Genomic DNA, 22,060 nt, shown 5'->3' with positions numbered 1-22,060 from the left:
TTTCTCCAGGTCTCCCACGCGGCTGCAGGGTTCCAAGCACTTGGGCCACTTTCTATTGCTTTCCCAGGCCATAGCAGAGAGCTGCATCAGAAGTGGAGCAGCCAGGACTAGAACCTGCACCTATATGCGATGCTGGCACTGCAGGCAGAGGCTTAACCTACTACACCACAGTGCCAACCCCTCCACTGAATTTCAAGGCATAACTACAGGCATTCTGACTGCTCACCTGCATCTACTTGTCTCTTCACACCCTCCAGCATGCCTTTAAAATACCAGCAAATCAACTATGTTAAAACACAGAATTGGCTGCACCGGTGGCCTACTAAGAGCCTAGAGGTGAAGTCCAATGGGCCATCCAACCTTGTGACTTATATTTGATTACAACAAGAAGCAAAAGCCTTGCTCTGCTCTCTCTTGATCCAGGAGGTGGGTTTGTTACAACATGGATTAAGTTTCTAGTTGGAAAGTATTTACTGCATTTTGTTGCTTTATTTTGGGCATTCAGTTGCCAATCAAATAGCAGATGGCAGATACCCTGGAGCCATTAGCCAGCCATGAAGGCCATAGGAGCTTCTCAGACATGCCAAGTCATTGCCTTTTGGAAGGGGAGGCAGGAGAGGCCATCCTGGTGCAGGGAATGTGTGAAACAGTGTGCTGTGTTCAGGGGACCACCAGTAAAGTGGTTTTGCTGGAATGGGAGTTATAAGAGCATGAATGACAGAAATGTATCAGTTGAAATAATGGAGGGGCTGACATTGTGATGTAATGGGTTAAGAAGTCGCCTGCAAAGATGCCTGCAACGCTGGCATCCCATATTGGCGTCCCAGGTGCTGCACTTCTAATTCTGCTCCCTGCTAATGCACTTGGGAAAGCAGCAGCAGATGGTCCAAGTGCTTGGGCCCCTGTACCAACATGGGAGACCTGGATGCTAATGGACCTCAAATCCACTAAAACATAACAGTTACCTGGTCACTACTAACCAGATGATATTGGTGGAGTTTGAATACTTCACGTCATCTTTAACTGCTGTTGGCTGCCTACATCATCTACTATTGGTTGAAACTATTGCAGACGTGTATAAAATTGTCTCTGTTTTGCCAATACTACATTATACCAAATTACTAATATCTGAGCTGTTCACTTTGTCTTTTGTCTCTGTTTTCTTAAATCTACCTCTGCCCCCCACCACCACCAAAGACCTAGTGGTATCTAGATTTTTTTCATTCCAATGAACTGTAAAAAGGACCTACAATATTGATGATTCTATAAAACTGGCTGCAGAGATAAGTTGTATGACTATTGGAAAAGTGAAGTCGAATAATAATTTTGTCTGAACAATTTAATTGTATTCTTAGAAAACCCAAGATGGTTAAAGTACTAGAACTGCTCAGATTTCGGTAAAGTGGTAAGATACAAAATCAGTTTAAAAATTCAGTATTTTCCAGAAATCAGCAACAGCCAATCAGAAAATGATACTTAAAAAAAAAAAAAAAAAAAAAAAAAAAAAAAAAAAAAAAACAGCTGTCAATTCTTTGTGGCCAGAAATGTTCTAAGCTCTGCACACAAGAGCTTAAAACTGGAAAACACATTTATTAGTGCAGACTTTTTAAAGTTAAGAACACTTTTAACAGAATGAGGGTTGCGGGTGGGAGGGAAGTTATGGGGGGGGGGGAGCCACTGTAATCCAAAAGCTGTACTTTGGAAATTTAGATTCTGATCAATTCGAATGTATTCCATGACAAATGGTTTAACATTTGAAAATCTCTTGATGTAATTCACTGCGTTTATTATTTAAAAGGAGAAAATCTTATGATCATTTCAACAGAAGAAAAAATCATTCAATAATGATTAAAAGAATGCTCAATAATGCTTAAAAACCCTCTAAGGTGGCAGAAATGGATGAAAACTGCCTTAACAAATAAAAGGGAACTTACTGCAAGTGACACTTTGCTGATACATTAAAAGCCTTCTATTTAATGTCAGAAATATGATACAAATACGCTATAATATCCCTGCTCTTATTCCATATTATATTGGATCTCCTAGCTGATGCAATGAAACAAGCACAAGAAATAAGAACAAGGAGTGGAAAGAAATGAAATTGTAAGTAATAATATTGTTTACTGACAACATCCAGGAATCTACAATTATGCAAAGGATTGGTTTCCAGAATACATAAAGAACTCTTATAAATTAATATACAAAAAGCGAAAATTCTTATTTCAAAAGGGACAAAGGACATGAACAAACAGGCCTCAGAGACCTGTAAACATGAAAGCACACTCAACATCTCCAGTAACCATTAACATGTCAATAGGAATGAGACTCCATTTTATTCTGTCGTTCTGGCAAAAATATCAAGGTTTCTCAATGCTAAATGATGATGGTAAGTACATGAAGAAATCAAGAATCTCATAAATTGTTGGTCATGCATAAAAATTAGCATGACTGCTTCAAAGAGAAATGTTAAAATATTGTAGTAAAATTGAAGTTACCCATGCTCTGCAATAGGAAATCTCACTTCCAGGGGAAATTCTTGTGCGCACGTTCAAGGCTACTTGTTAGAGCATTGCTTGTAATAGACAAAAATTAGAAGCGGTTGAACTGTCCATCAGAAGGGGATTGTATGTATAACTCTGGGACGCTGGGGTCAAGGCGGAACTCTGGACGTTTGCATTGTAATATCCGAGTTCCTGGATTCAAGGTCCAGCTTCCCACTAATGCACATCCTGGGAAGCTGCAGGTAACGACCCAAGTAGTTGGATCCCTGCCAGACCTGGGGAACTTGGAGTGGGTTCCTGGAATCTGGCCCGGTCCAGTTGTTGTGGGCATTTGAGGAGTGAACCAGCTGGGTGGGAGACCTCTGCATATCTGTCTATCTCCGTCTCTGTGCCTTTCAAATGAATAACATTTTTAAAAGGAAAAATCTCTGGTGTAATCATACAATGGAATAAAATACAGGAGTTAAAAAGAATAAACTAGCACCTTCAAGAACAAATCTCAAAAACAGTGTTGAGTTGAAAAAAAAAGCAAGTTGTAAAAGGAAATATATTATTTTTGTATATGTAAAATAAGAAATACAATAGTAATGTATATTATCTATAAAGTACTATATATTACTTAAGTTCAAGAGAGCAATTTCTTTTTTTTTAATATTTGTTTTATTTATTTGAAAGAGTTACAGAGAGAGAGGGAGGGAGAGACAGACAGAGAGAGATCTTCCATCTGCTGGTTTACTCTGCAAACGGCCACGGCAGCCAGGGCTGGGCCAGGCTAAAGCCAGGAGCCAGGGTGCAGGGGCCCAAGCACCTGGGCCATGTTCTGCTGCTTTCCCAGGTACATCAACAGGGAGCTGGATCGAAAGTGGAGCAACCAGGACTTGAACTGGCACCCATATGGGATGCTGGCATTACGGGTGGTGGCTTAACCCATTATGCCACATGCTGGCACTGAGAGTAAGTTCTTGAAGGGAAGAATGGGATTGGATTGGATATAGACAGAGCTGCACTGTATCTGTTATATGTATTAAATATAAACAAAAGGACAAGACACAACCAAGGTAAATTGTAAACTTGTTGAATTCTGATGGTGGGCGTGTAATGGCTATATTCATCCTTGTGCTTTATGTATTATTTGACATTTTAATAATTATAAAGTATTTATAAAACCAGTGGTTTTTTCCCACCAAACTGCCTATTCCTGGGATAACTAATTCATTGCTAAAGTTTCTTCCAAAGGAAGTGACAAGCTCAGGGCCTTTTCCTTTGGTTTGTGGTTGCGGGCATTTATCAGAAGAGAAAAAGCTATCTCCCTACTCAGTGACACACCCACAGCAGAGCTCTGAGTCCCAGTTCTATTTCTCAGGTTGACTGTGCTTATCACCTCTCTCAGTCCTTAGAAGCCGAAATCAACAAAATGACTAAGGCTTCAGCACCTGCCTAGAGGAGTTGGAAAGAGGACTCTTGAGATGGAATAATTACGCCAATCTAATATTTTCTGTGTGTGCATGGACCAGAACAAAAACGAGATCGTGCAGAACGCAAGTGGTGGTATGGGGACTTCACATTGCACCACCTTCCAGCCACTGTCTTTGGCGAGATCAGCATCAAGAAAGAGGGCAGAAGTCTTGTTTGGCTCCTTAGCTCCCTCTGAATGGGCTGTGGTAGGCACTGAATGAATACTTGGGCCTTTTAGCATTGACGTGGACACTACCCACCAATTTACCCAAGCAAACATCCACCTTTGTTCTTTCATGCTGCAAGCATAAATGTGGCAGAAGCAAAGTGCTGTCCTGGGGCTTGAAGAGGGAAGTTATCACATAACATCAAAGAAAGACGCCTAATTCCCAGAAAGAAGGAGAGGGACGGACATGAGCTCTGAGGAGATCTCCAGGCACCTGGGCACAGTTCTCCAGACATTAGATCAGCCATCTGTGGCCTATTTGCGTTTTCTGGCTGGCAGGTTCTGAGGCTTTGCTGTCCTAGGCTGGCTTCAACAGTCTAGAGTTTACACAAGCCAAGGGTAAGTGATTCACGGGGTGAAATCCTTTTGGAAAAAAGCTTGTGCCTTAATATGTGTCACCGAAAAAAAAATCAATCCATCGAAATCAGAGTGGGCGGTTAATCTAGTTATTTTCTATTTACTTTAAAAAAGAAAAAATGGTAGAGAACCAAAAATACTCCTCCAACAAACTTTCTTTCAGTCTGAACTGCCATGGGGGGTTCAGCAACACTTCTGCACAGACTGGTTTCCTCTCCTTGGGAGTCCCCGGAGTCGGTAACAAGGTTCCGTACGTGAAAGAGTTAACCACAGGTTTACCACAGAATGTCCCCCTGATTAAAATTGAAGGGTTATCAAATGAGAAAGAAGAGGAGGTAGAAAGAACTCGTGTCCTTTCTCTGAAATCTAAAAAGCAGTTTTCCCTCCACTCTTCAAAACCGATTTCTTGGGACAGTCATATTTTTAGCAGAAATAGGCTAAATTGGTCAGCCCCGCCCACAGAGAGCCTCTGCAATGAGAGAGCCTTCTGAGAAATGAGACCCAAGAGTGAGGGGATTCGCAACTGGATCTCAGTGGGATTTCCCCTGCGATTTTAAAGAAAGACCAGATAAATAGCTATGATGCCAGGTAGAGACTGAAGACCAGAAGAAAAGAACATGAAAATCTTGTGGCTGGAGGGCGGCTTCTTAGGACTATGGCCCCGCGAGGTAGACATCAGGCCAAGGGCAGTCCTGTTGCCTCCAACCTTCGCCGTGTCAGAACGCCAGGTCCCTGTGTGCGGGCCCTGCGTGTCCCTCAGACATCCCCAGCCATTCTCTCGCCCTTTCTCACTGCTTCCCTTATCTCCCAGAGTTGCCCCTTGTACCCCTTTTCCTTCCTACTCGCCCAGATTCACAATTTTAGGCAAGACCACTCATAGATAACTATGCATTCTAGAAACGGACCAAACCCTTTCATGGTGAATGGCCATCTAGACATGGAAATGTTTGCCACAAACCCTGGGGAGGAAGAAACACTGATGTGGCTTCCAGGGTTCGGGGGCTTGGGGTACTACCTCGACCTGCTTGTCTGCTTTGACTTTGCTTCAGATGGGTTTGTACAGACAGACATCCAGCAGCATGCAAGCAATCCTGAAATCTGTGTCACCAGGTGCTACCTTGTTTGGAGAGGAAGGGTGGTGACATGTATGGTGAGTGGCATTTCTGGGATGGGTGACACAGAACTGGCTTATGTTAAGACTGTAGGTTAAGTAGCAACAAAAGCCCCTTCCTGTGCTCGGAAACACCCATGTGACCTAAAGGCTTTTGCTGAGTGCAGTCCATGTGGTCAGCCTGTGTGGGCTGCTCTAAACTGTCATCTGTTAACCAGGCCCCTCTCCCACAGCCAGTGCTGAAAAGAAACACAGATTTAAAGTTTCCCCAGAGATACCCTTAAGCTATTGGCTCTAAACTACTCCAGGCTTCTGTAAATACTTAAGTAACATACAAAATCCTGATCTCTGATGGTTTCAGAGGGTAAGTTCTGTTCTTTTCAATAGGTACCTCAAAGTCCATAGATGTGGGGCTGGTGTTGTGGCATCAAGGTGCATTGGGCTAAGCAACTGCTTTTTTTTGTTGTTGTTGTTATTTTTGACAGGCAGAGTTAGTGAGAGAGAGAGAGAGACACAGAGAGAAAGGTCTTCCTTTTTCCGTTGGTTCACCCCCTAAGTGGCCACTACGGCCGGTGCCTTGCGGCTGGCGTGCTGCGCCCATCTGAAGTCAGGAGCCAGGTGTTTCCTCCTGGTCTCCCATGCGGGTGCAGGGCCCAAGCTCTTGGGCCATCCTCCACTGCCTTCCCGGGCCTAAGCAGAGAGCTGGCCTGGAAGAGGAGCAACCGGGACAGAATCCGGTGCCCCAACCGAGACGAGAACCCGGGGTGCCGGCGCTGTAGGCAGAGGATTAGCCTAGTGAGCCGTGGCACCAGCCTAAGCCACTGCTTGTAACACACCGTCATCCCAGATGGGAGTGCCAGTTCGTCTTGACTGCTCCACTTTCAATCCAGCTCCCTGCTAACGCTCCTAGGAAGGCAGCAGGTGATGGCCAAGTGCTTCGGCTCTTGCAGAAGACCCGGATGCAGTTCCTGGCTCCTGGCTTTGGCCTGGCCCAGTTCCAGCTATCATGACCATTTGGGGAGTGATCCAGCAGATGGAAGACCTTTCTCTCTGTCTCACCCTCTCTCTCTGACACTCTGCCTCTCAAACGAATAAATGAATAACTCTTAAAAAAAAAAAAGTTGGTAGGTGTGACCTCAGGCTGCTCCTGCAGTGAGCGTTAATGTTACCTTATAGAATTTAAATCCCAGGTGGCCCTATTTTCCAAGGCTAAGGGAACCTAAAATGCAGCCTGCAGCCTTGCTAGGAGGTTCAATGTCCTCTTCAGCATGGTGTTGTCTTTTACTCAGCCATTGAGTGGGTAGGGATGAAACTACAGAATGTGAGGGCTGAAAGAAGGCATGAAGACCCTCTGCATCTAGCTGTCCACGTGCATAGAGACAGCACATGCTGTGTCCCAGGTCTCTCAAGTTTCTGGGTGCACTGTGTATGTTTCTGTGTGCTGGGAACCCTGCAAAATGCATGGATGCCCGCACCAGGACCCTCAGTGACCTGCAGGAAGAAACATCTGGCACACACGTTCAGGGCCAGCTGACAACATCTTCTCCCGACTTTACCATACCCAATGGGATTAGCCGCCAGCACACAGGACAAATGCAAAGGGGAACAAAAGGCTGGCAAAGGCTGGTGTGTCACACACAGGGTGGCAGAAGCCTGAACACCCAAGAAAAGCCCTTGGGTCAACCCTGATCCCCAGTTTTGCCTGACAATAGCATGCATCCCTGCTCCTCTGGGCCACTGATGCCACCAATCAAGTTTGTTGAGAGTCAGCACTGGCATTAACTCTCGCCTTCACAGCCACCTGACAAACAAGGTCATTATGAATATTAATGATAGCTGACGGCCACAGTTGTATAAAGCATGCCACCGTCTCAAGACAATTAAAGACATACCATAAGCATATGCAATAAGGAAATATATAAATTGTCATAATCAATGTAATTATTGATATATAATTATGGTATGTATGCACCATGGATTACTACACAGTGGTAAAAAAATTAAATCCTGTCTTTTGCAACACAATGGATGGAACTGGAAACCATTATACTCAGTGAAATAAGCCAGTCCCAAAAAGACAACTACCATATGTTCTCCCTGGTCTGTGGTAACAGAGTGTACCCAAAAGGTAACGTATAGGAGTGAACTTGACATTTGAGATTCGGAGATTGTTTTACAGCTCTTGTCTCTTCTGTTGAGGAACAGTGTATTTTCCTTCATACTATTTGTTGAACTCTTTACTTAGTGTAGGGTTAATTTTATGAGTGTAAAGTTAACTGAAAATAGATCTTCATAAAAATCAAGAATGAAAACAGGAGAGGGAAGAAGAAGAAGGGTGGGAGTGTGGGCAGAAGGCAGGCTAGGGTGGTGTTCCGGAACCTGTATGTAGGAAATACATGAAATTTGTATATCTTAAATAAAATTTTAAAAAGAAAGATAATTTTAAAAAAGAAGATAATTAAATACATAATATTAACATACATGATAAGAAAAATGTAAGGTCTGGCATTGTAGCATAGTGAGTAAAGCCACTGCCTGTGATGCCAGCAATCCATATGGGCACCAGTTCAAGTCTCAGCTGCTCCACTCCAATCCAGCTCCCTGCTAATGCATCTGGAAAAGCAGCAGATGATGGCCCAAGTGCTTGGGCCCCTGTACCCACATGGGAGACTCAGAGGAAGCTCTAGGCTCCTGGCTTTGGCCTGTCCCGGTTCCAGCCATTGCAGCCATTTAGGTAGTAAACCAGCAGATGGAAAATCGATCTCTCTCTCTCTCTCTCTCTCTCTCCCTTTCAAATAAATAAATAAATCTTTTAAAAAAGGAAAATATACAAAATGCCATGATCAATGTAATTATTGTTTGAAGAAATGTGTTCTATATTATAGTAAGATAATTAAAGGTACAAAATTAACATATAGAATAGTATACATATAATTATTATTTCATCCTGTACTATGTATCATAAATATAAATATATAGTTAATGAAAATGCTCTACCTATTAGAGAATACTAATTATTAGAATAGACTTTGAGAGCTGGAATCATCAGAAAATGGGGCTTGACTGGTTGCACAGAAGGAGTGAAAGGGAAGAAACAGGATTCTGCCCGAGCTTCTGGGGATTGGATGGGTGGTAGTCTTTCAATTAGTTGAAGTCAGAATGAGAAAGACAGGCATCAATTCTGAATGTGGTATTTTTTTTTCAGCCTGTGAGTATCCACATGGAGACACTGGGGGGACTTTGGCCCTGTGGATGAGAAGTGCAGGGAGCCACTTTTATTGAGCGACTATTATATATACTCTAGGCAGGCTCTCTTGTGTAGCTTTACAGCAACCAGTGGGGCACTGCAGTACTCCCACTGCCCACTTTATACTAATAGAAACTGTGGCCCACAGAGGTTAAAACTGGCCAACCAGCAGCTCCCACCTAGACCACTCAACATTGTTTTGAATTCTTATTTTTTAAACAGGTATTTGAAAGACAGAGTTACAGAGAGAGGCAGAAACAGAGAGGGAGAGAGGTCTTCCATCTGCTGGCTCACTCCCCAGATAGCCACAACAGCCAGAGCTGGGCTGATCTGAAGCCAGGAGCCAGAATCTTCCTCCAGGTCTCCCATGTGGTTACATGGGTCCAAGCACTTGGGCCATCCTCCACTGCTTTCCCAGGCACATCAGCAGGGAGCTGGATCAAAAGTGGAGCAGCCAGGAGTTGAACCGGTGCCCATATGGGATGCCAACGCTCCAGGCTGGGGCTTCAACATGCTGAGCCACAGCACCGGATCCCTCATTCTTAATACCATCTCTCTAAAGGAAATGCTCTTGTGTTCCTTACCCGAGACCACTCTGTGACACTCAGAGCAGAGTCAAAATCCCTGAACATGGAAGGCTGCAGGACATAACTCACACTCAGCCCTAAAAAATCTCCATCTCCTACCACACAGAAATGTGCATTCCAGCCTTGAAGAACCTGTGCACATGATTCTGCTTTTGACCTTGTTCATTGTCTTAATCAGGGTTCTCAGAGAAATAGAACCAGTGGGGTACTTGTATATTGATATTTAAAAAGGGGGGGTTTACAATGGGAATTAGTTCATGCAGTTATGGGGGCCATTTGCAGGCTAGAGACCCAGAGAACCTGGTGGCACCAATCAGTCTGGGGCTGAAAGCCTGAGAATGGGGTGGGGGCTCTGGTGGAAATCCTGGGTCTGAAGGCTGGAGAATCAGGAACTCCCACATCCAAGGGCAGGAGAAGATGGCTGTAATCCAGGGAGACAGAGAGAATGTACCCTTCCTCCATGTTGGTGTTCTGCTGAGTCCCTCAATTGATGGGATGACATCCACCCACACAGGTGAGGGTGATTTTCTTGACTCCATCTACAGTTCAGAGTTCACTCCTGTGTATTCAATTCAAATGCCCGTCTCTTCTGGAGACACTCTCACAGACCAGCTGGGCATCCCTTGGTGCAGTCCAGTGCGCAGAATTGTCAATCACTTTCCTGCAGTGCTCAACAACTAGTTCCTACCTCCCTAAGCCCCGCTTGCCCTGCAGGGCCTCCTGATAGTTGTCTTCCTTCTTTAAGAAGCCTCTGCACCCTCCTTCAGCCTTCATCTGCACCCCCAGGTTCTCTTGCCATTTCTTTACACAGTGCTTCCCACACCGTAGCCCTCCCATCCCCATGGCCTGGCGACTGCCTGCACCAAGTGGCATGCTGAGGTTTTCGTAAAGGAAAGTGGGACTTCTCAGGTTCCAGCTAGGATTTGAATTCAAGCCTGTCAGACTCCCAAAGTCATGAGGCCTTTCCCCTCTCGCCAAGTGCTTCCTGGCTGGGAGGAATTCCAGTAGGCACATGAGAGGTGACAGATTCCAGGTGTCCTCAGAAAGAAGGGACATTGCCCCTAGAAATCAAGCTCTGAAGTCACAAGTTAGGATGTTTCATAGTAAGCAGAGGAGGAGATATGCTTGTTGGGGTGCACTAACTGCCAAGGACATAGAGGGACAGGGCAGCTTGGAAAGAATATGGCATGCCCAGCAGAGGAAATGGGCAGTGGGCAATGAGTGCAACTCTGGCCAGAGATCACCCTGAAAGTTGCTTGCAGGAGTGATTGATTTGGGGATGGATCCAAGAGTGACTTAGATTAGGAGACTGAAGACTTGCCCAAGCAGCCCGTGACATGGGTGACATGTTGCTTCCTGTGTACAGAGCGAGAGCAGCCTCAGTTTCCTCATCTGTCAAACGGGAATGGTGATAATGACACTCCTCTCCTGGGGTGGTCATGAGAATTCCGTGAGTGAGAGACAGAGCGTGTAGCCCTGGACCTGTGATCGCAGGGCATGAGGGTGGTGCCAGCTGGATGCCCTGGGGGGGACCAGGCATGCAGATCCACTGCACCTGCCATTGCAAATGGAGCCAGAGAAGCGGAACTTGAGAAACTCTGGGAGGGAGAAAGTGAAAGTGATGGTCTGGCAAAGAGAGGCTGCGAAAGCCAGAAGTGAAACAAACGGCTTGACAACTGAGCAGCCAGTGCTGCCTGGGTGTCACCAGGATGTCCAAAGAAACTGCCCTTGTATTCTAAAAAGGCTTTTTTTTATGGGGGGTTGGAGGTGGTAATTGTTTGTTTTGCTTTCCACTTAAAATAAGGAGTGTTCACTTCACAAAGGTTCTTTCTGTTCTAAATCAGGTTCTCAACAGAGGTGTTACTACCGCAAGGGCCGGAAGCAGATACCACACCGGCACTCAGCTGGGGCGCAGGCTCCTCAGTAGCTGGGGACGCCCACGACAGCCTACCCACAACTGGCCAAGTGTCACGCACACAGCTTGGGGTCAAGTCACCATCCCCAAAACTCCCGGGAAACTCTCAGAGCCCTGCGGCAGGAACAGGTTGACGTCAACTTAGTCTGTGGGGAGTTCAAACAAAACTTTGAGAAATGATCACTTAGTAACGTGATAAACAGCTCTGTCTTGGAAGAGATGGGCCAGTTCCCTAAAATGGTTCATTTCATGAAAACGCACACACACATTTATTTAAAGAAACACCACTATTTTGCTTTTAAAAGCATAATAACGTAAACCGGACTTTTTTTAAAAAAGATTTTATTTTATTTGAGAGTTAGAGTTACAGAAAGTGAGATGGAGAGACAGAAAGAAAGGTCTTCCTTCCGTTGGTTCACTCCCTAAATGTCCGCAATAGTCGGAGCTGCCCCGATCCGAAGCCAGGTACCAGGTACCTCTTCCTGGTCTCCCACGTGGGTGCAGGGGCCCAGGGACTTGGGCCATCTTCTACTGCTTTCCCAGGCCACAGTAAAGAGCTGCAGTGGAAGTGGAGCAGCCGGGACTAGAACTGGCGCCCATATGGGATGCTGGCGCTGCAGGTGGAGGATTAACTTTCTACGCCATGACGCCAGCCCCTAAACTGGACTTTTGAGGTTCTGTCATTGGCTTTAGGATTACAGAGTGGGTTGCATGCTGTTGGGCAGTGTAGCAATCAATCAGAGCTGTCTATAAATGATAATTGTAAGTCACCGGGGGGTTGTGGGAGCAATCACAGAGTGTGTTGTTAAAGGAATTTGAACGCTCCCATCTGAAGTGTTCCCATTTCTCTGTAAAGGAATCTCCAGAGCTAAAACAAAACAGCAATCCCATTTAATTTATTCTAAATTCAAAATCAGTTGGGGCTGGTGCTGTGGCTTAGCCAGTAAAGCCGCAGCCTGCAATGCTGGCATCCCATATGGGCCCTGGTTCTAGTCCCGGCTGCTCCACTTCTGACCCAGCTCTCTGCTATGGCCTGGGAAAGCAGTAGAAGATGGCCCAAGTCCTTGGGCCCCTGCACCCACGTAAGAGTCCTGGAAGAAGCTCCTGGAGTGAACCAACTGATGGAAGACTGATATCTCTCTCTCTCTCTCTCTCTCTCTCTCTCTCTCTTTTTCTCTCTCTCTCTCTCTCTTCCTCTCCTCTCTATGTATAACTCTGACTTTCAAATAAATGAATAAATCTTTAAAAAAATCACTAGCATTTGAGCTGAATAATTGTTAGTATTTAAACACAATGTCCTCGATGCTCTTCTCTGTGCCGATTGTTAACGCACACAACAGACAGCTACTTAGGAGCTGCAAGGGCTTGCTGGAGGGAACACCTGACTGTGCTTCATTGGTTTCCTTTAAACTTGAATCTCAGAACCTAGCTGGCATGGTGTCGCCATCTGGGGCGATGTATTTCTCTCCTACCAGAGGCTGGTTGTGGAGGCCCACGGGCTGGGTTTTATTCATCTCTGTATCTTCAACCCCATGTCGGGCATCATGCCCTCAGCTGCTCAGTTAACAGTTCCTGAACGAATGAATGGAAGCATGAGCCAGGGAGAACTGGCAGTCCTACCAGGAGCAGGAGATTGCCCTCAGTGGCACTAGCACTTCCCTCTGTACCTGCCCCACAGCCCCTGGGTCGCATCTCCTGCGGCAGCCATGTTTTCATCCTGTAAAGCTTCACGGGAGCAGTAACTCCCAGCACCACGCCTCGGAGAAACACACCTATCCTTCCTCTGCTCTTTGTTACTAAGGGCGCACAAAGCAGCCGGCTTCTGAAGGAGGATCTATTTTGGTCCCAAACAGAAAAGAGTGGGTGATTCCGTGAGCAGAAATGGCAATTCCTGAACACGGTGTGGTGACTCATGGCCCAGGCTGCTCAGAATTTCCTGTTTTGTGGGCTGCTGGCAGACTTCAGTGAGATGCTTTTCTTTAAAGCAGTCAGTTGCAAGGAAGGCACCCCAAGCTGCTCCTTGTAGGTGGAAGGAGGACTACGGGTGAGGACCACAATCTTGGGAGCCGAGACTCCAAGGGCCAGCTGGGCCCTAAGAGATCCTGTGAGAGGCCAGCCCCTCTGTGGGAGGAGACTGCAGAGCTGCTACCCAGCATCAGAGATTCTGGTTCGGCAGCCACAGGAACTCTTAGTTGATGCCGAGCTGCAAGAACAGCAGGACATGTTTCATGGCCTATGTATCTCAATTTCTAAAAAAGTAAAAAGGAACTTGTGTTGACATGGAACACCTACCTTTGACCAGCAGTCTAGAACAGCAGTACAGAGTGCAGGCTTTAGAATTAGGTTTTCTGGCTCACATCCTAGCTCTTTTCTATTTGTGGTACACGGGGCAACCCACTTGACCTTAGTGAACCTCAGTTTGCATGTGTATGATGGGGTTAAAGATAGGACCTACCTCGTTCTCAGAATTCACTAGATTAATGCCATGCTGTAATATACAAGGGTATTTCAAAAAGTCTGTGCAGAATGGAATTAAAGATACATTTTGATGCAGGATAATTTTGACATCTATGCATAAAAGTCTTTAAAATAATCATGAACATGTGTATCATCAAAAAACATGCATACATTTCAAAATCTTTTCATCAAAATAAACTTATCTTCTAATTTAATTTTTCCACAAAGTTTTGAAGTCCCCTTGGCACAACTTAACAATGGCAGAATATAGCTCAATATAGAACAATTTAGATCAATCTGTCCTTTCTCTCTCGCTGTGGCCCTGAGATCTATTTCATTAAGGTAACGGAAGCCACGGCCTCTTTTTAACTTCCTTTTTATTCTTTAAAGACACTTTGGCTGTGTCTTCTCTTGGGAAAAGTGACTCCATTGTTGCCAGTCCAGTCGTCCGCATTTGTTCTTTCCCTGCATCCATCATTGGAGGGGGGCCTTGGACAAGGGGAGAAGGCAGGCTAGCCCAGCACATCTGACCACACAGTCTACACAGGGCAGGCCGACTTGGTGCCACAGGATGTGAACACTCGTGATCAGTATCTCGCCCCTTCCCCTGCTTCCATTCATCTTCCTTTCAGCACAATGACCTCCTGGTCAACCCTGGCCCATGCCACCCACACTTCTGCTGCCTGAAATCTTCTGTAGGCAGGATGCCTGGTGCTGGCATAAACTGCAGGTCAAAAGTCCTAGGAATGGTGTGGTGGGGGAGAGGAGTGTAGAAGTGCGCTGCCAGGACAGACGGCTTGGGACTCTGGCCTTGTAGAACGCAGGTGGCAGGGGCTGAGTTGGGGAAAAACTTAGATATAGGGGAATAAGACCCAGGACCTCTCTAACTATTCTCCAGGGGACTGGTGGTGCTGATTAGCAACTCATCAAGTCAAAGAAGTCACCAGAGACCAGGGACATCTAGAGGTGAAGAACACTCAGATTCTTTTTGAGCGGAAGTACTCATTCATGTCAGAAAATCACTAGCCATTTTGAGACCCTTTTTGCTCAACGCACACACCAGGAAAATGCATAGACTCACATATAGGAATGCAATCTGACTCATTGATTTAGTTGTCCTGGCAAACTCCTCAGTGTCCAGTTTGCTACTCATCCCTGTAAATCCTAATGCAGGAAAGAATAGATGAAGGAATACCAAGTGCACAGTTTTAGTGCTCTCATTACAAAATGCCATCCTGCCAACCCCTGCAGATATTCAGAAGCACCAAGCAGAGCCAATCCGCCCCAAGGCCACCATCTCTACAAAGCTTTCCCTAACTCTCCAGGGAGCATGCTGCTTCCTTATTCCAGTTCCTTGGGGGCATTCACTAGCTTTGCTGAATATCTTTTGAAATGTTCGATCAATATTTATCTTAATCATCTTGGTTTTTCTTAAAAAAAAAACTCATTTATTTATTTATGTGAGAGAGAGAGAATTAAAGACAGAGAGAAGGAGAGACAGAGGGGAAGGTCTTCCATCCTCTGGTTCACTCCCCAAATGGCTACAACAGCTGAGCCTAGGCCGATCTGAAGCCAGGAGCTTCTTCCAGGTCTTCCATGTGGGTGCAGGGGCCCAAGCACTTGGGCCACCTTCCACATGTGTATCATCAAAAAAACCATGCGTACATCTCAAAATCTTTTCGTCAAAATAAACTTATCTTCTAATTTCATTTTTTCCACGGAGTTTTGAAATCCCCTTGGAAAATCTTAACAGCGGCAGAATATAGCTCAATATAAAACAATTTAGATCAATCTGTTCTTTCTCTCTCACTGTGGCCCTGAGATCCGTCTATTACATTAAGATAAAGGAAGCCACGGCCTCTTTTTAACTTTTTATTCTTTTTATTCTTCAATGACACTGTGGCTGTTTCTTCTCTTGGGAAAGGCGACCCCATTGCCGCCAGTCCAGTCGTCCACATTTGTTCTTTCCCTGCATCCCTTCATCCTGGAAAGCATTCAGATAGAGGCTAGATCAGAATTCCTAGGCCTCACCAGAGAGCTGGGTCGGAAGAAGAGCAGCTGGCACATGAAATGGCACCCCCATGGGATTCCGGCACCACAAGTGGGGGCTTAACCTACTACACCACAGCACCAGTCCCGGTTTTCCCTCTTTAATTTCGAGTTCTGTGAGGATAGAAGTAACATATATTGGGGCCAGTATTGAAGTACAGTAGGTTAAGCTGCTGTCTGCAATGCCAGCATCCAATATCAGAGCACCGGTTCTAGTCCAGAAGGCTCCACTTCCAACCCAGCTCTCTATTAATGCACTTGGGAAGGCAGCAGAAGATGGCCCAAGTGTGTGGGAGACCAGGATGAACTAACTCCCTGGCTCCTGACTTCGGCCTGGCCCAGGCCCAGCCCTTGTGGCCATTTGGGGCATAAACCAGCAGATACAAGATCTCTTTCTCTCTCTCTTCCTCTCTCTCTCTCTCTCTCTCTCTCTCTCTCTCTCTTTCTCTCTCTCCCCCCTCCCCCTTCTCTCTCTTCTTTTTCTCCCTCTCTCACCCTCCCCTACTCTCTCCCTCTCTCTGAAACTCTGCCTTTCAAATAGATAAATCTTTATAAAAAACAAAAGAAGTAACATATGTTCCTTCTCTCACATGATAGTCTAGCTATTCAAAATGCAATCTGTGCACCAGCAACACAGACCCCATGTTTGAACCAGAATCTCAGATCTCTTGAATCTGAATCTGCTTTATAACAAGACCCATAAGTGATTTGTACATAATTCAAGTTTGAGAAGTACTTCTCCAGGAAACTATTCATAGTGCATAGAAATGAAATGATGGAATCAGACCAACAGTGGGAATCTATTCTATCTCTAACGTGATAGACTTCAGTCCTAACTGCATCTTAAATCATTTGAGGCACTTAGACAAAATATTGTTATGGCTTGCTCTATTCCCCCAGAGAGGCTAGCTAATTCTTTTTTTTTTTTTTTTTTTGACAGACAGAGTTAGACAGTGAGAGAGAGAGAGATGGAGAGAAAGCTCTTCCTTCCGTTGGTTCACCCCCCAAATGGCCACTACGGCCGGTGCACTGAGCCAATCCGAAGCCAGGAGCCAAGTGCTTCCTCCTGGTCTCCCATGCTGGTGCAGGGCCCAAGCAGTTGGGCCATCCTCCACTGCCTTCCCGGGCCACAGCAGAGAGCAGGACTGGAAGAGGAGCAACCGGGACAGAGTCCAGCACCCCAACCGGGACTAGAACCCAGGGTGCCAACGCTGCAGGTGGAGAATTAGCCAAGTGAGCCGTGGCACCAGTTCGCTAGCTAATTCTTCATTGGTCTTGACATCATCATTTAATGCATTAATCTTTCGATGTACCTTCTATGTGCAACTGGTGTTGGGAACCATTGTACTAAGACTTTTCCCAGTGTAACTTGTATTCTCTTGATGGAGGCTAATCCCAGGGAAACCTTAAAATCAATCAACTGGCCAGACACTATCTGAGTAACCTAAGAGTGGAAAATACCTAAAAATCCAAGAGATTATTATATTATTGTTTTCCCCTAAATGAGTGACTTACTTGAAACCATGTTGGGGGACTCATTGATGATGTTGACTCATTGGCAGCTACTGCTGGCTTCTTCTTGGCAGTTTGCAAGACAGAAATTGCCCAGCAGATGTTACATCTCTGTTGTTAAATGATGAGTAGTTTGAGAACAAGGATTGTAACATTTTTCACCCTTCTAATACCAGTGCATGAGTGGATAGATAAAGGAATATCACTGAGCATCACCGTGAAGATGTGCAGGGAATACTGGACTGAAATTTAAGGGTCCTGGATTCTGATCCAGCCTCTATCTGAACACTTTCCGGGATGAAGGGATAACAGTTTTTTGGAAGCAAATGTTTGAATTTAGATCGTCTTTTGTTTTCTCACAAGGAATGACCTGGAATAAAGAGAAGAGAAACAGGTCCCTGTGTATGTAAAACCTCTCCTATGAAGAACAAGGATATTGTCAGAAGGCAAAAACTCCCTCTACAAGCAAACAGCAGAAGGCCTCATCACCGATTAGTGGTGCTTTTGCCCTGACACCTACAACCACAGAAATTGCAGAAGCAGTGAGTGGGCCACCCTCAAGTGCAGGAGAGTACCTGTTCAGAGCTGGAAATTACCTACAATGAGATGTCAGCCTTTTGTCTGATGACAGAGTTCTCTCAAGCCTGACCCTGATGGGTCTGTCTTCAGTTGGGAAAGTTTTCCAACCCAAAGTACCCCAGTTTGAAAGTACCTAGGAAGCAGAATTTATTTTATTTCCTTTTCAGATTTCTTGACATAGAGTGATAGAAATGGGAGTTCCAAGACCTCATTTTATGGTCAGAAATTTCAATCTCTTCATTTTATGGACAGAAGTTTGTCAGACACTGTGTCCTTTTCCATGGTTCCTCTTTGGTTCTCCAACAATGTCACTAGGAGATACCTTTGTCCACTTTTGGGTTCCTGAAAAGTTCATTTTCTTCCTAATTATATTTCCCACTGACTGCAGGTGACATGTCCCACTTTCTGTGGAAATTATTTATAAAGTTTCTACTGCACATTGAACAATGAAGGGAGCAGGAAATTAACTCGAATGGCCACTATATTGAACGATCACCTGCCTTACTGATGTCTATTGCTATGTTATAAGGATTATGGCAACAGGAAATTGCACAGAATTATCCAGAATACCAGAGGCTTTAAGAACAACAACAGCAACAACAACAAAAAAGTCTGAGAACACTTCTGAGGTGGACGGGGTGGTGGCCAGTCGTAGAGCACATTAGCCATTCTTCACCACCGTCAGTTCTCTTTGGACAGAATGATAAAGTCAATTCTTTTATCAGCTCTGAAGTCTGAGCTGGAGCATATGCACGGGTGCTACATCAGACTAGTAAAAGCACACCACTTTATAGAGAACAGCAGCTGCTTTATGCAATATGCTCTTTGCTTACCAAAGCCCTGAATTCCAAAGGCTATCTTGAAGATGCGCAAGGTAAGAGTAGTGATACTTCCTAAAGCAAGGCTTTATGTAAAGGCTTAACTGTGAAGAGTTAAACATTTTGTGTTTGAATGACGAAGGTCAAGATGGGAAATTCCAGGGTGAGCAGGAGTCTTTACAAGAAGGGATAATTAGACAAACATATCACTTTCTGCACTTTTTTTTAATGTCTAGGAGATGAAGCTTTGATCACAGAATTCCTAGAATGAAAGAAAGATGGTCGGGGACATGTTAGTGATCAGAATTTCCACAGTTCTCTGAAAGATGCCTTTAATAACACGCTGTGCTGGCAACATCAGGAGAATTCTCTTTTTAACCACATCCCAGGACCCAGTAATATAGCGACTAAAAACACCCAGATTGACTAATACCTCCCCCATACTCCATCACGATTCTAAATGGTGGCTTTGGAAATTTTCAGAATGAAAATCTCCCTTATGAATCAGCTAGAAATTGCATCTGTTGACAGTCTGCTTGACTTCATTAGAGCTCTCACACCTGAGAAATTAAAAGAGGAATAGCTTTGAAGACCAGATTCCTCTAGGAGGAAAAAGCCTGAGTGAGGTTATTTTTGCCCTGAGCCCCTCTGTTCATTCCAGAAACTCAATCCATTTCTTTTGCTTCAGCCTTTGAGTTCTCATTTATCTCTGGATCAAACAATTTCAGAGTCTCATGACCGGTCTCCCTGTACCTGATCACTCTCTAATCTATGCTAGAGTCATCTCCAAAAAGCTTTGACCCTGTTTGCAGTGAAAGGAAAGAGAACAACCTAGGGAAGCCGGTTTGAGACCTGGCACTGCCTCAGCCTCTGAGGTTTTGTGTTTAAGGTACTTCTTTATCTAGGGGCTAATGACATCCACAAGCAAAGTGGTTATGAAAATTAAAGTAAGAATTAGGGGTGGCACTGTGGTGCAGTGGGTTAAGCCACAACTTGTGATGGAGGCATTCCATATGAGAGTCCAGTTCAAGTCTCAGCTGCTTTGCTGATCCAGCTCTTTGTTAATGTGCCTGGGAAGGCAGCAGAGGATGGCCCAAGTGCTTGTGCCCCTACCACCCACGTGAGAGACCTGGGTGAAGTTCTTGGCTCCTGGCTTCAGCCTGGCCAACACTGGCTGTTGGGGCCATTAACAGAGTGAACCATGAGATGGAAAATCTCCCTCTCTCTTTTTCTCGCCTTCTCTGTCACTCTCCCTTTCAAATAAATAACTAAGTCTTAAAAAAATAAATGACTTACATGCCTGGCACATAAAAGGTTTTCTATAAAGAGTAATTTAAAATTTTTTTCTATTAATTCTTTATTGGCTATGACGTGAGGTTTAAAAGTCTTGGCCTGCTATCTAAGACCTTGGATCATTCATTCGACCCAGTTCTGCTTTTCCAGCCTTACTTCCCGCTTCTCCACATCCTTGTCCAGGGAGCTTATACAGCAGAGCACGTGCTGTTCCCTGATGCCCTTGTGGACATGTGCCAGCCCCTTCAGGCTCTGTTTGGCTGCCACTTCCATGAAGCCTTCTCTGATAGCCTTCACTCTCCTGTAGATCTTACCACATAGGCCATCAATCTCCTAAGGGCCAGGACTTTGTATGTTTAGCAGTGTTGAAAAGGGGCTTGAGAGGTAGTGTTGGATGGATTTCTAGAGAACTGAGAGAAAGAGTCTGCACGATACTCCACTGGGCTCATTGCCAATGAAACTGCTCAGATCCTCAGAGGAGTCACCAGTGGCTAGTAACAGCTCCAAGACTGCCTGAAATGTGTTTCCCAAAGATAGGGCAAGATCAATTGTGTAGATTTTGCTGCCGTGGCTTGGATTGATTTGACAACATCCCTATTGAGGCAGAAATTATTCTGTAAACCTTCCTAAAATCATGTCCACTTTAAATCCAAAGCAGAGAAGTTCCTATGCCTGAGGCAACCCATAGCATGCCACAAATTGGCCACTCACCAAAACAAGGAAACAAGCTCTTCCTATGCACGATCATGTTTCACTTCTTAACACATTTTGATAGTCACTTAGCATTAGATTGATTGAAACTAGTGATATGAAATTGTAGACTTTCAGAAAAAAGACGTTACACTTTCATATCTGTCTTTCTGGTTTAGCAAGGGAAGATGCTATTTGAGAATTTACACTCAATTAGGAAAGGTGGTTTGAGGTATGAGTTAGTGGTTTTTTAATTTCTATTTTATAATAGTCTTTGAGAAAACCCAGGATGAATCAAAATTTGCATATATGTGTATATATATTATATATATATATATATGAGCTCACATGTACAATGTACATTTTCATAGGAGCCTAGGAAAAAGCAATGGTCTGGACATAAGTATGTTAATTTTTTAACATTTCTATTAAGTTGCAGTTTTAAGGAGCTTCCTACGTATAATTTCCAGAAGCAATCAAAGCACAGTACATGTTCTTGAAGGTAAACTTTTCTGAGCTCTTATATGATCCCAGTGTTCCATATACAAGTTACTTATGCCTCAGGCCAATCGAGATTCCAAATAACTTTTTGGTGTTATCTTACTGCTGGGATTGGGGGGTAGGGGCTTGCAGTGGAAAATCGACTTCATTGGGATATGAGAGAGAACTTCTTAAGGAATCTGTCCATCAGTGTCCTGTTGACATCCAGACATCATGCCATCCTATAGTTCCCAGAATCAGCTGTCAAGGACTGTGAGTGACAGGAGAGCCTAACCCCATTCCAAGCTCTCTTTACAGACTGGTGACCCCCGAGGCGTAAAGGAAGGCCCCAGGGAATCATACACCAGCTGTAGAACCCAAGGGTCAACCCCTCTGGGAACTTTCTACTTAGGGTCCCCTCTGGTTCTACGTCCGGGGGAGGTGATGTCCAATGGCCTTCCCAAGTCTCAGAGGGCACCCAGACCTTACCTGTCCTGAAGCCAGGCACCATGATGAACGTGACTAATCCCCAGAGCAGCAAGCGTGGCCCCATCTTCCTGGCGCTGGGAATCAGCTTGAGGCCGTCTCGTTGCAGGATACTGGGTTGTCCGTCAGCCTCTTTACTGCATTATGCTGGGAGGATATGGGATGAAAAGATCAACCCGCCAGGGCTGTCATCTTTGCCGTTCCAACCAGTCTCCGAGACAGGAGTCGTACCCTGTGAGTATTAGACTGGTGTGTTCAGCCAGGAAATTGTGCCTAGCACTCTGGTCTCTGATCTCA

At 45.0% G+C, this 22,060-nt stretch overlaps 1 protein-coding gene across 1 annotated transcript in view; it reads right to left on the bottom strand.

Annotated features, from left to right (window-relative positions):
* The window catches only part of LOC133773884 (interleukin-2 receptor subunit alpha-like), a 45,491-nt gene extending 23,673 nt beyond the window's left edge, over positions 1–21,818 (bottom strand). Inside the window, exon 1 of the mRNA XM_062211432.1 lies at positions 21,767–21,818. Coding sequence (XP_062067416.1) covers positions 21,767–21,788 — 22 coding nt within the window. The 5' untranslated portion in view covers positions 21,789–21,818. The remainder of the gene's footprint in view (positions 1–21,766) is intronic.
* Positions 21,819–22,060: the final 242 nt, after the last annotated feature.

This window comes from Lepus europaeus, chromosome 14 (genome assembly GCF_033115175.1).
Source record: "Lepus europaeus isolate LE1 chromosome 14, mLepTim1.pri, whole genome shotgun sequence".
Taxonomy (NCBI): Eukaryota; Metazoa; Chordata; class Mammalia; order Lagomorpha; family Leporidae; genus Lepus; species Lepus europaeus.
The sequence above is the reverse complement of the archived record's forward strand: the minus strand, read 5'-3'. Positions and strand labels throughout refer to the sequence as shown.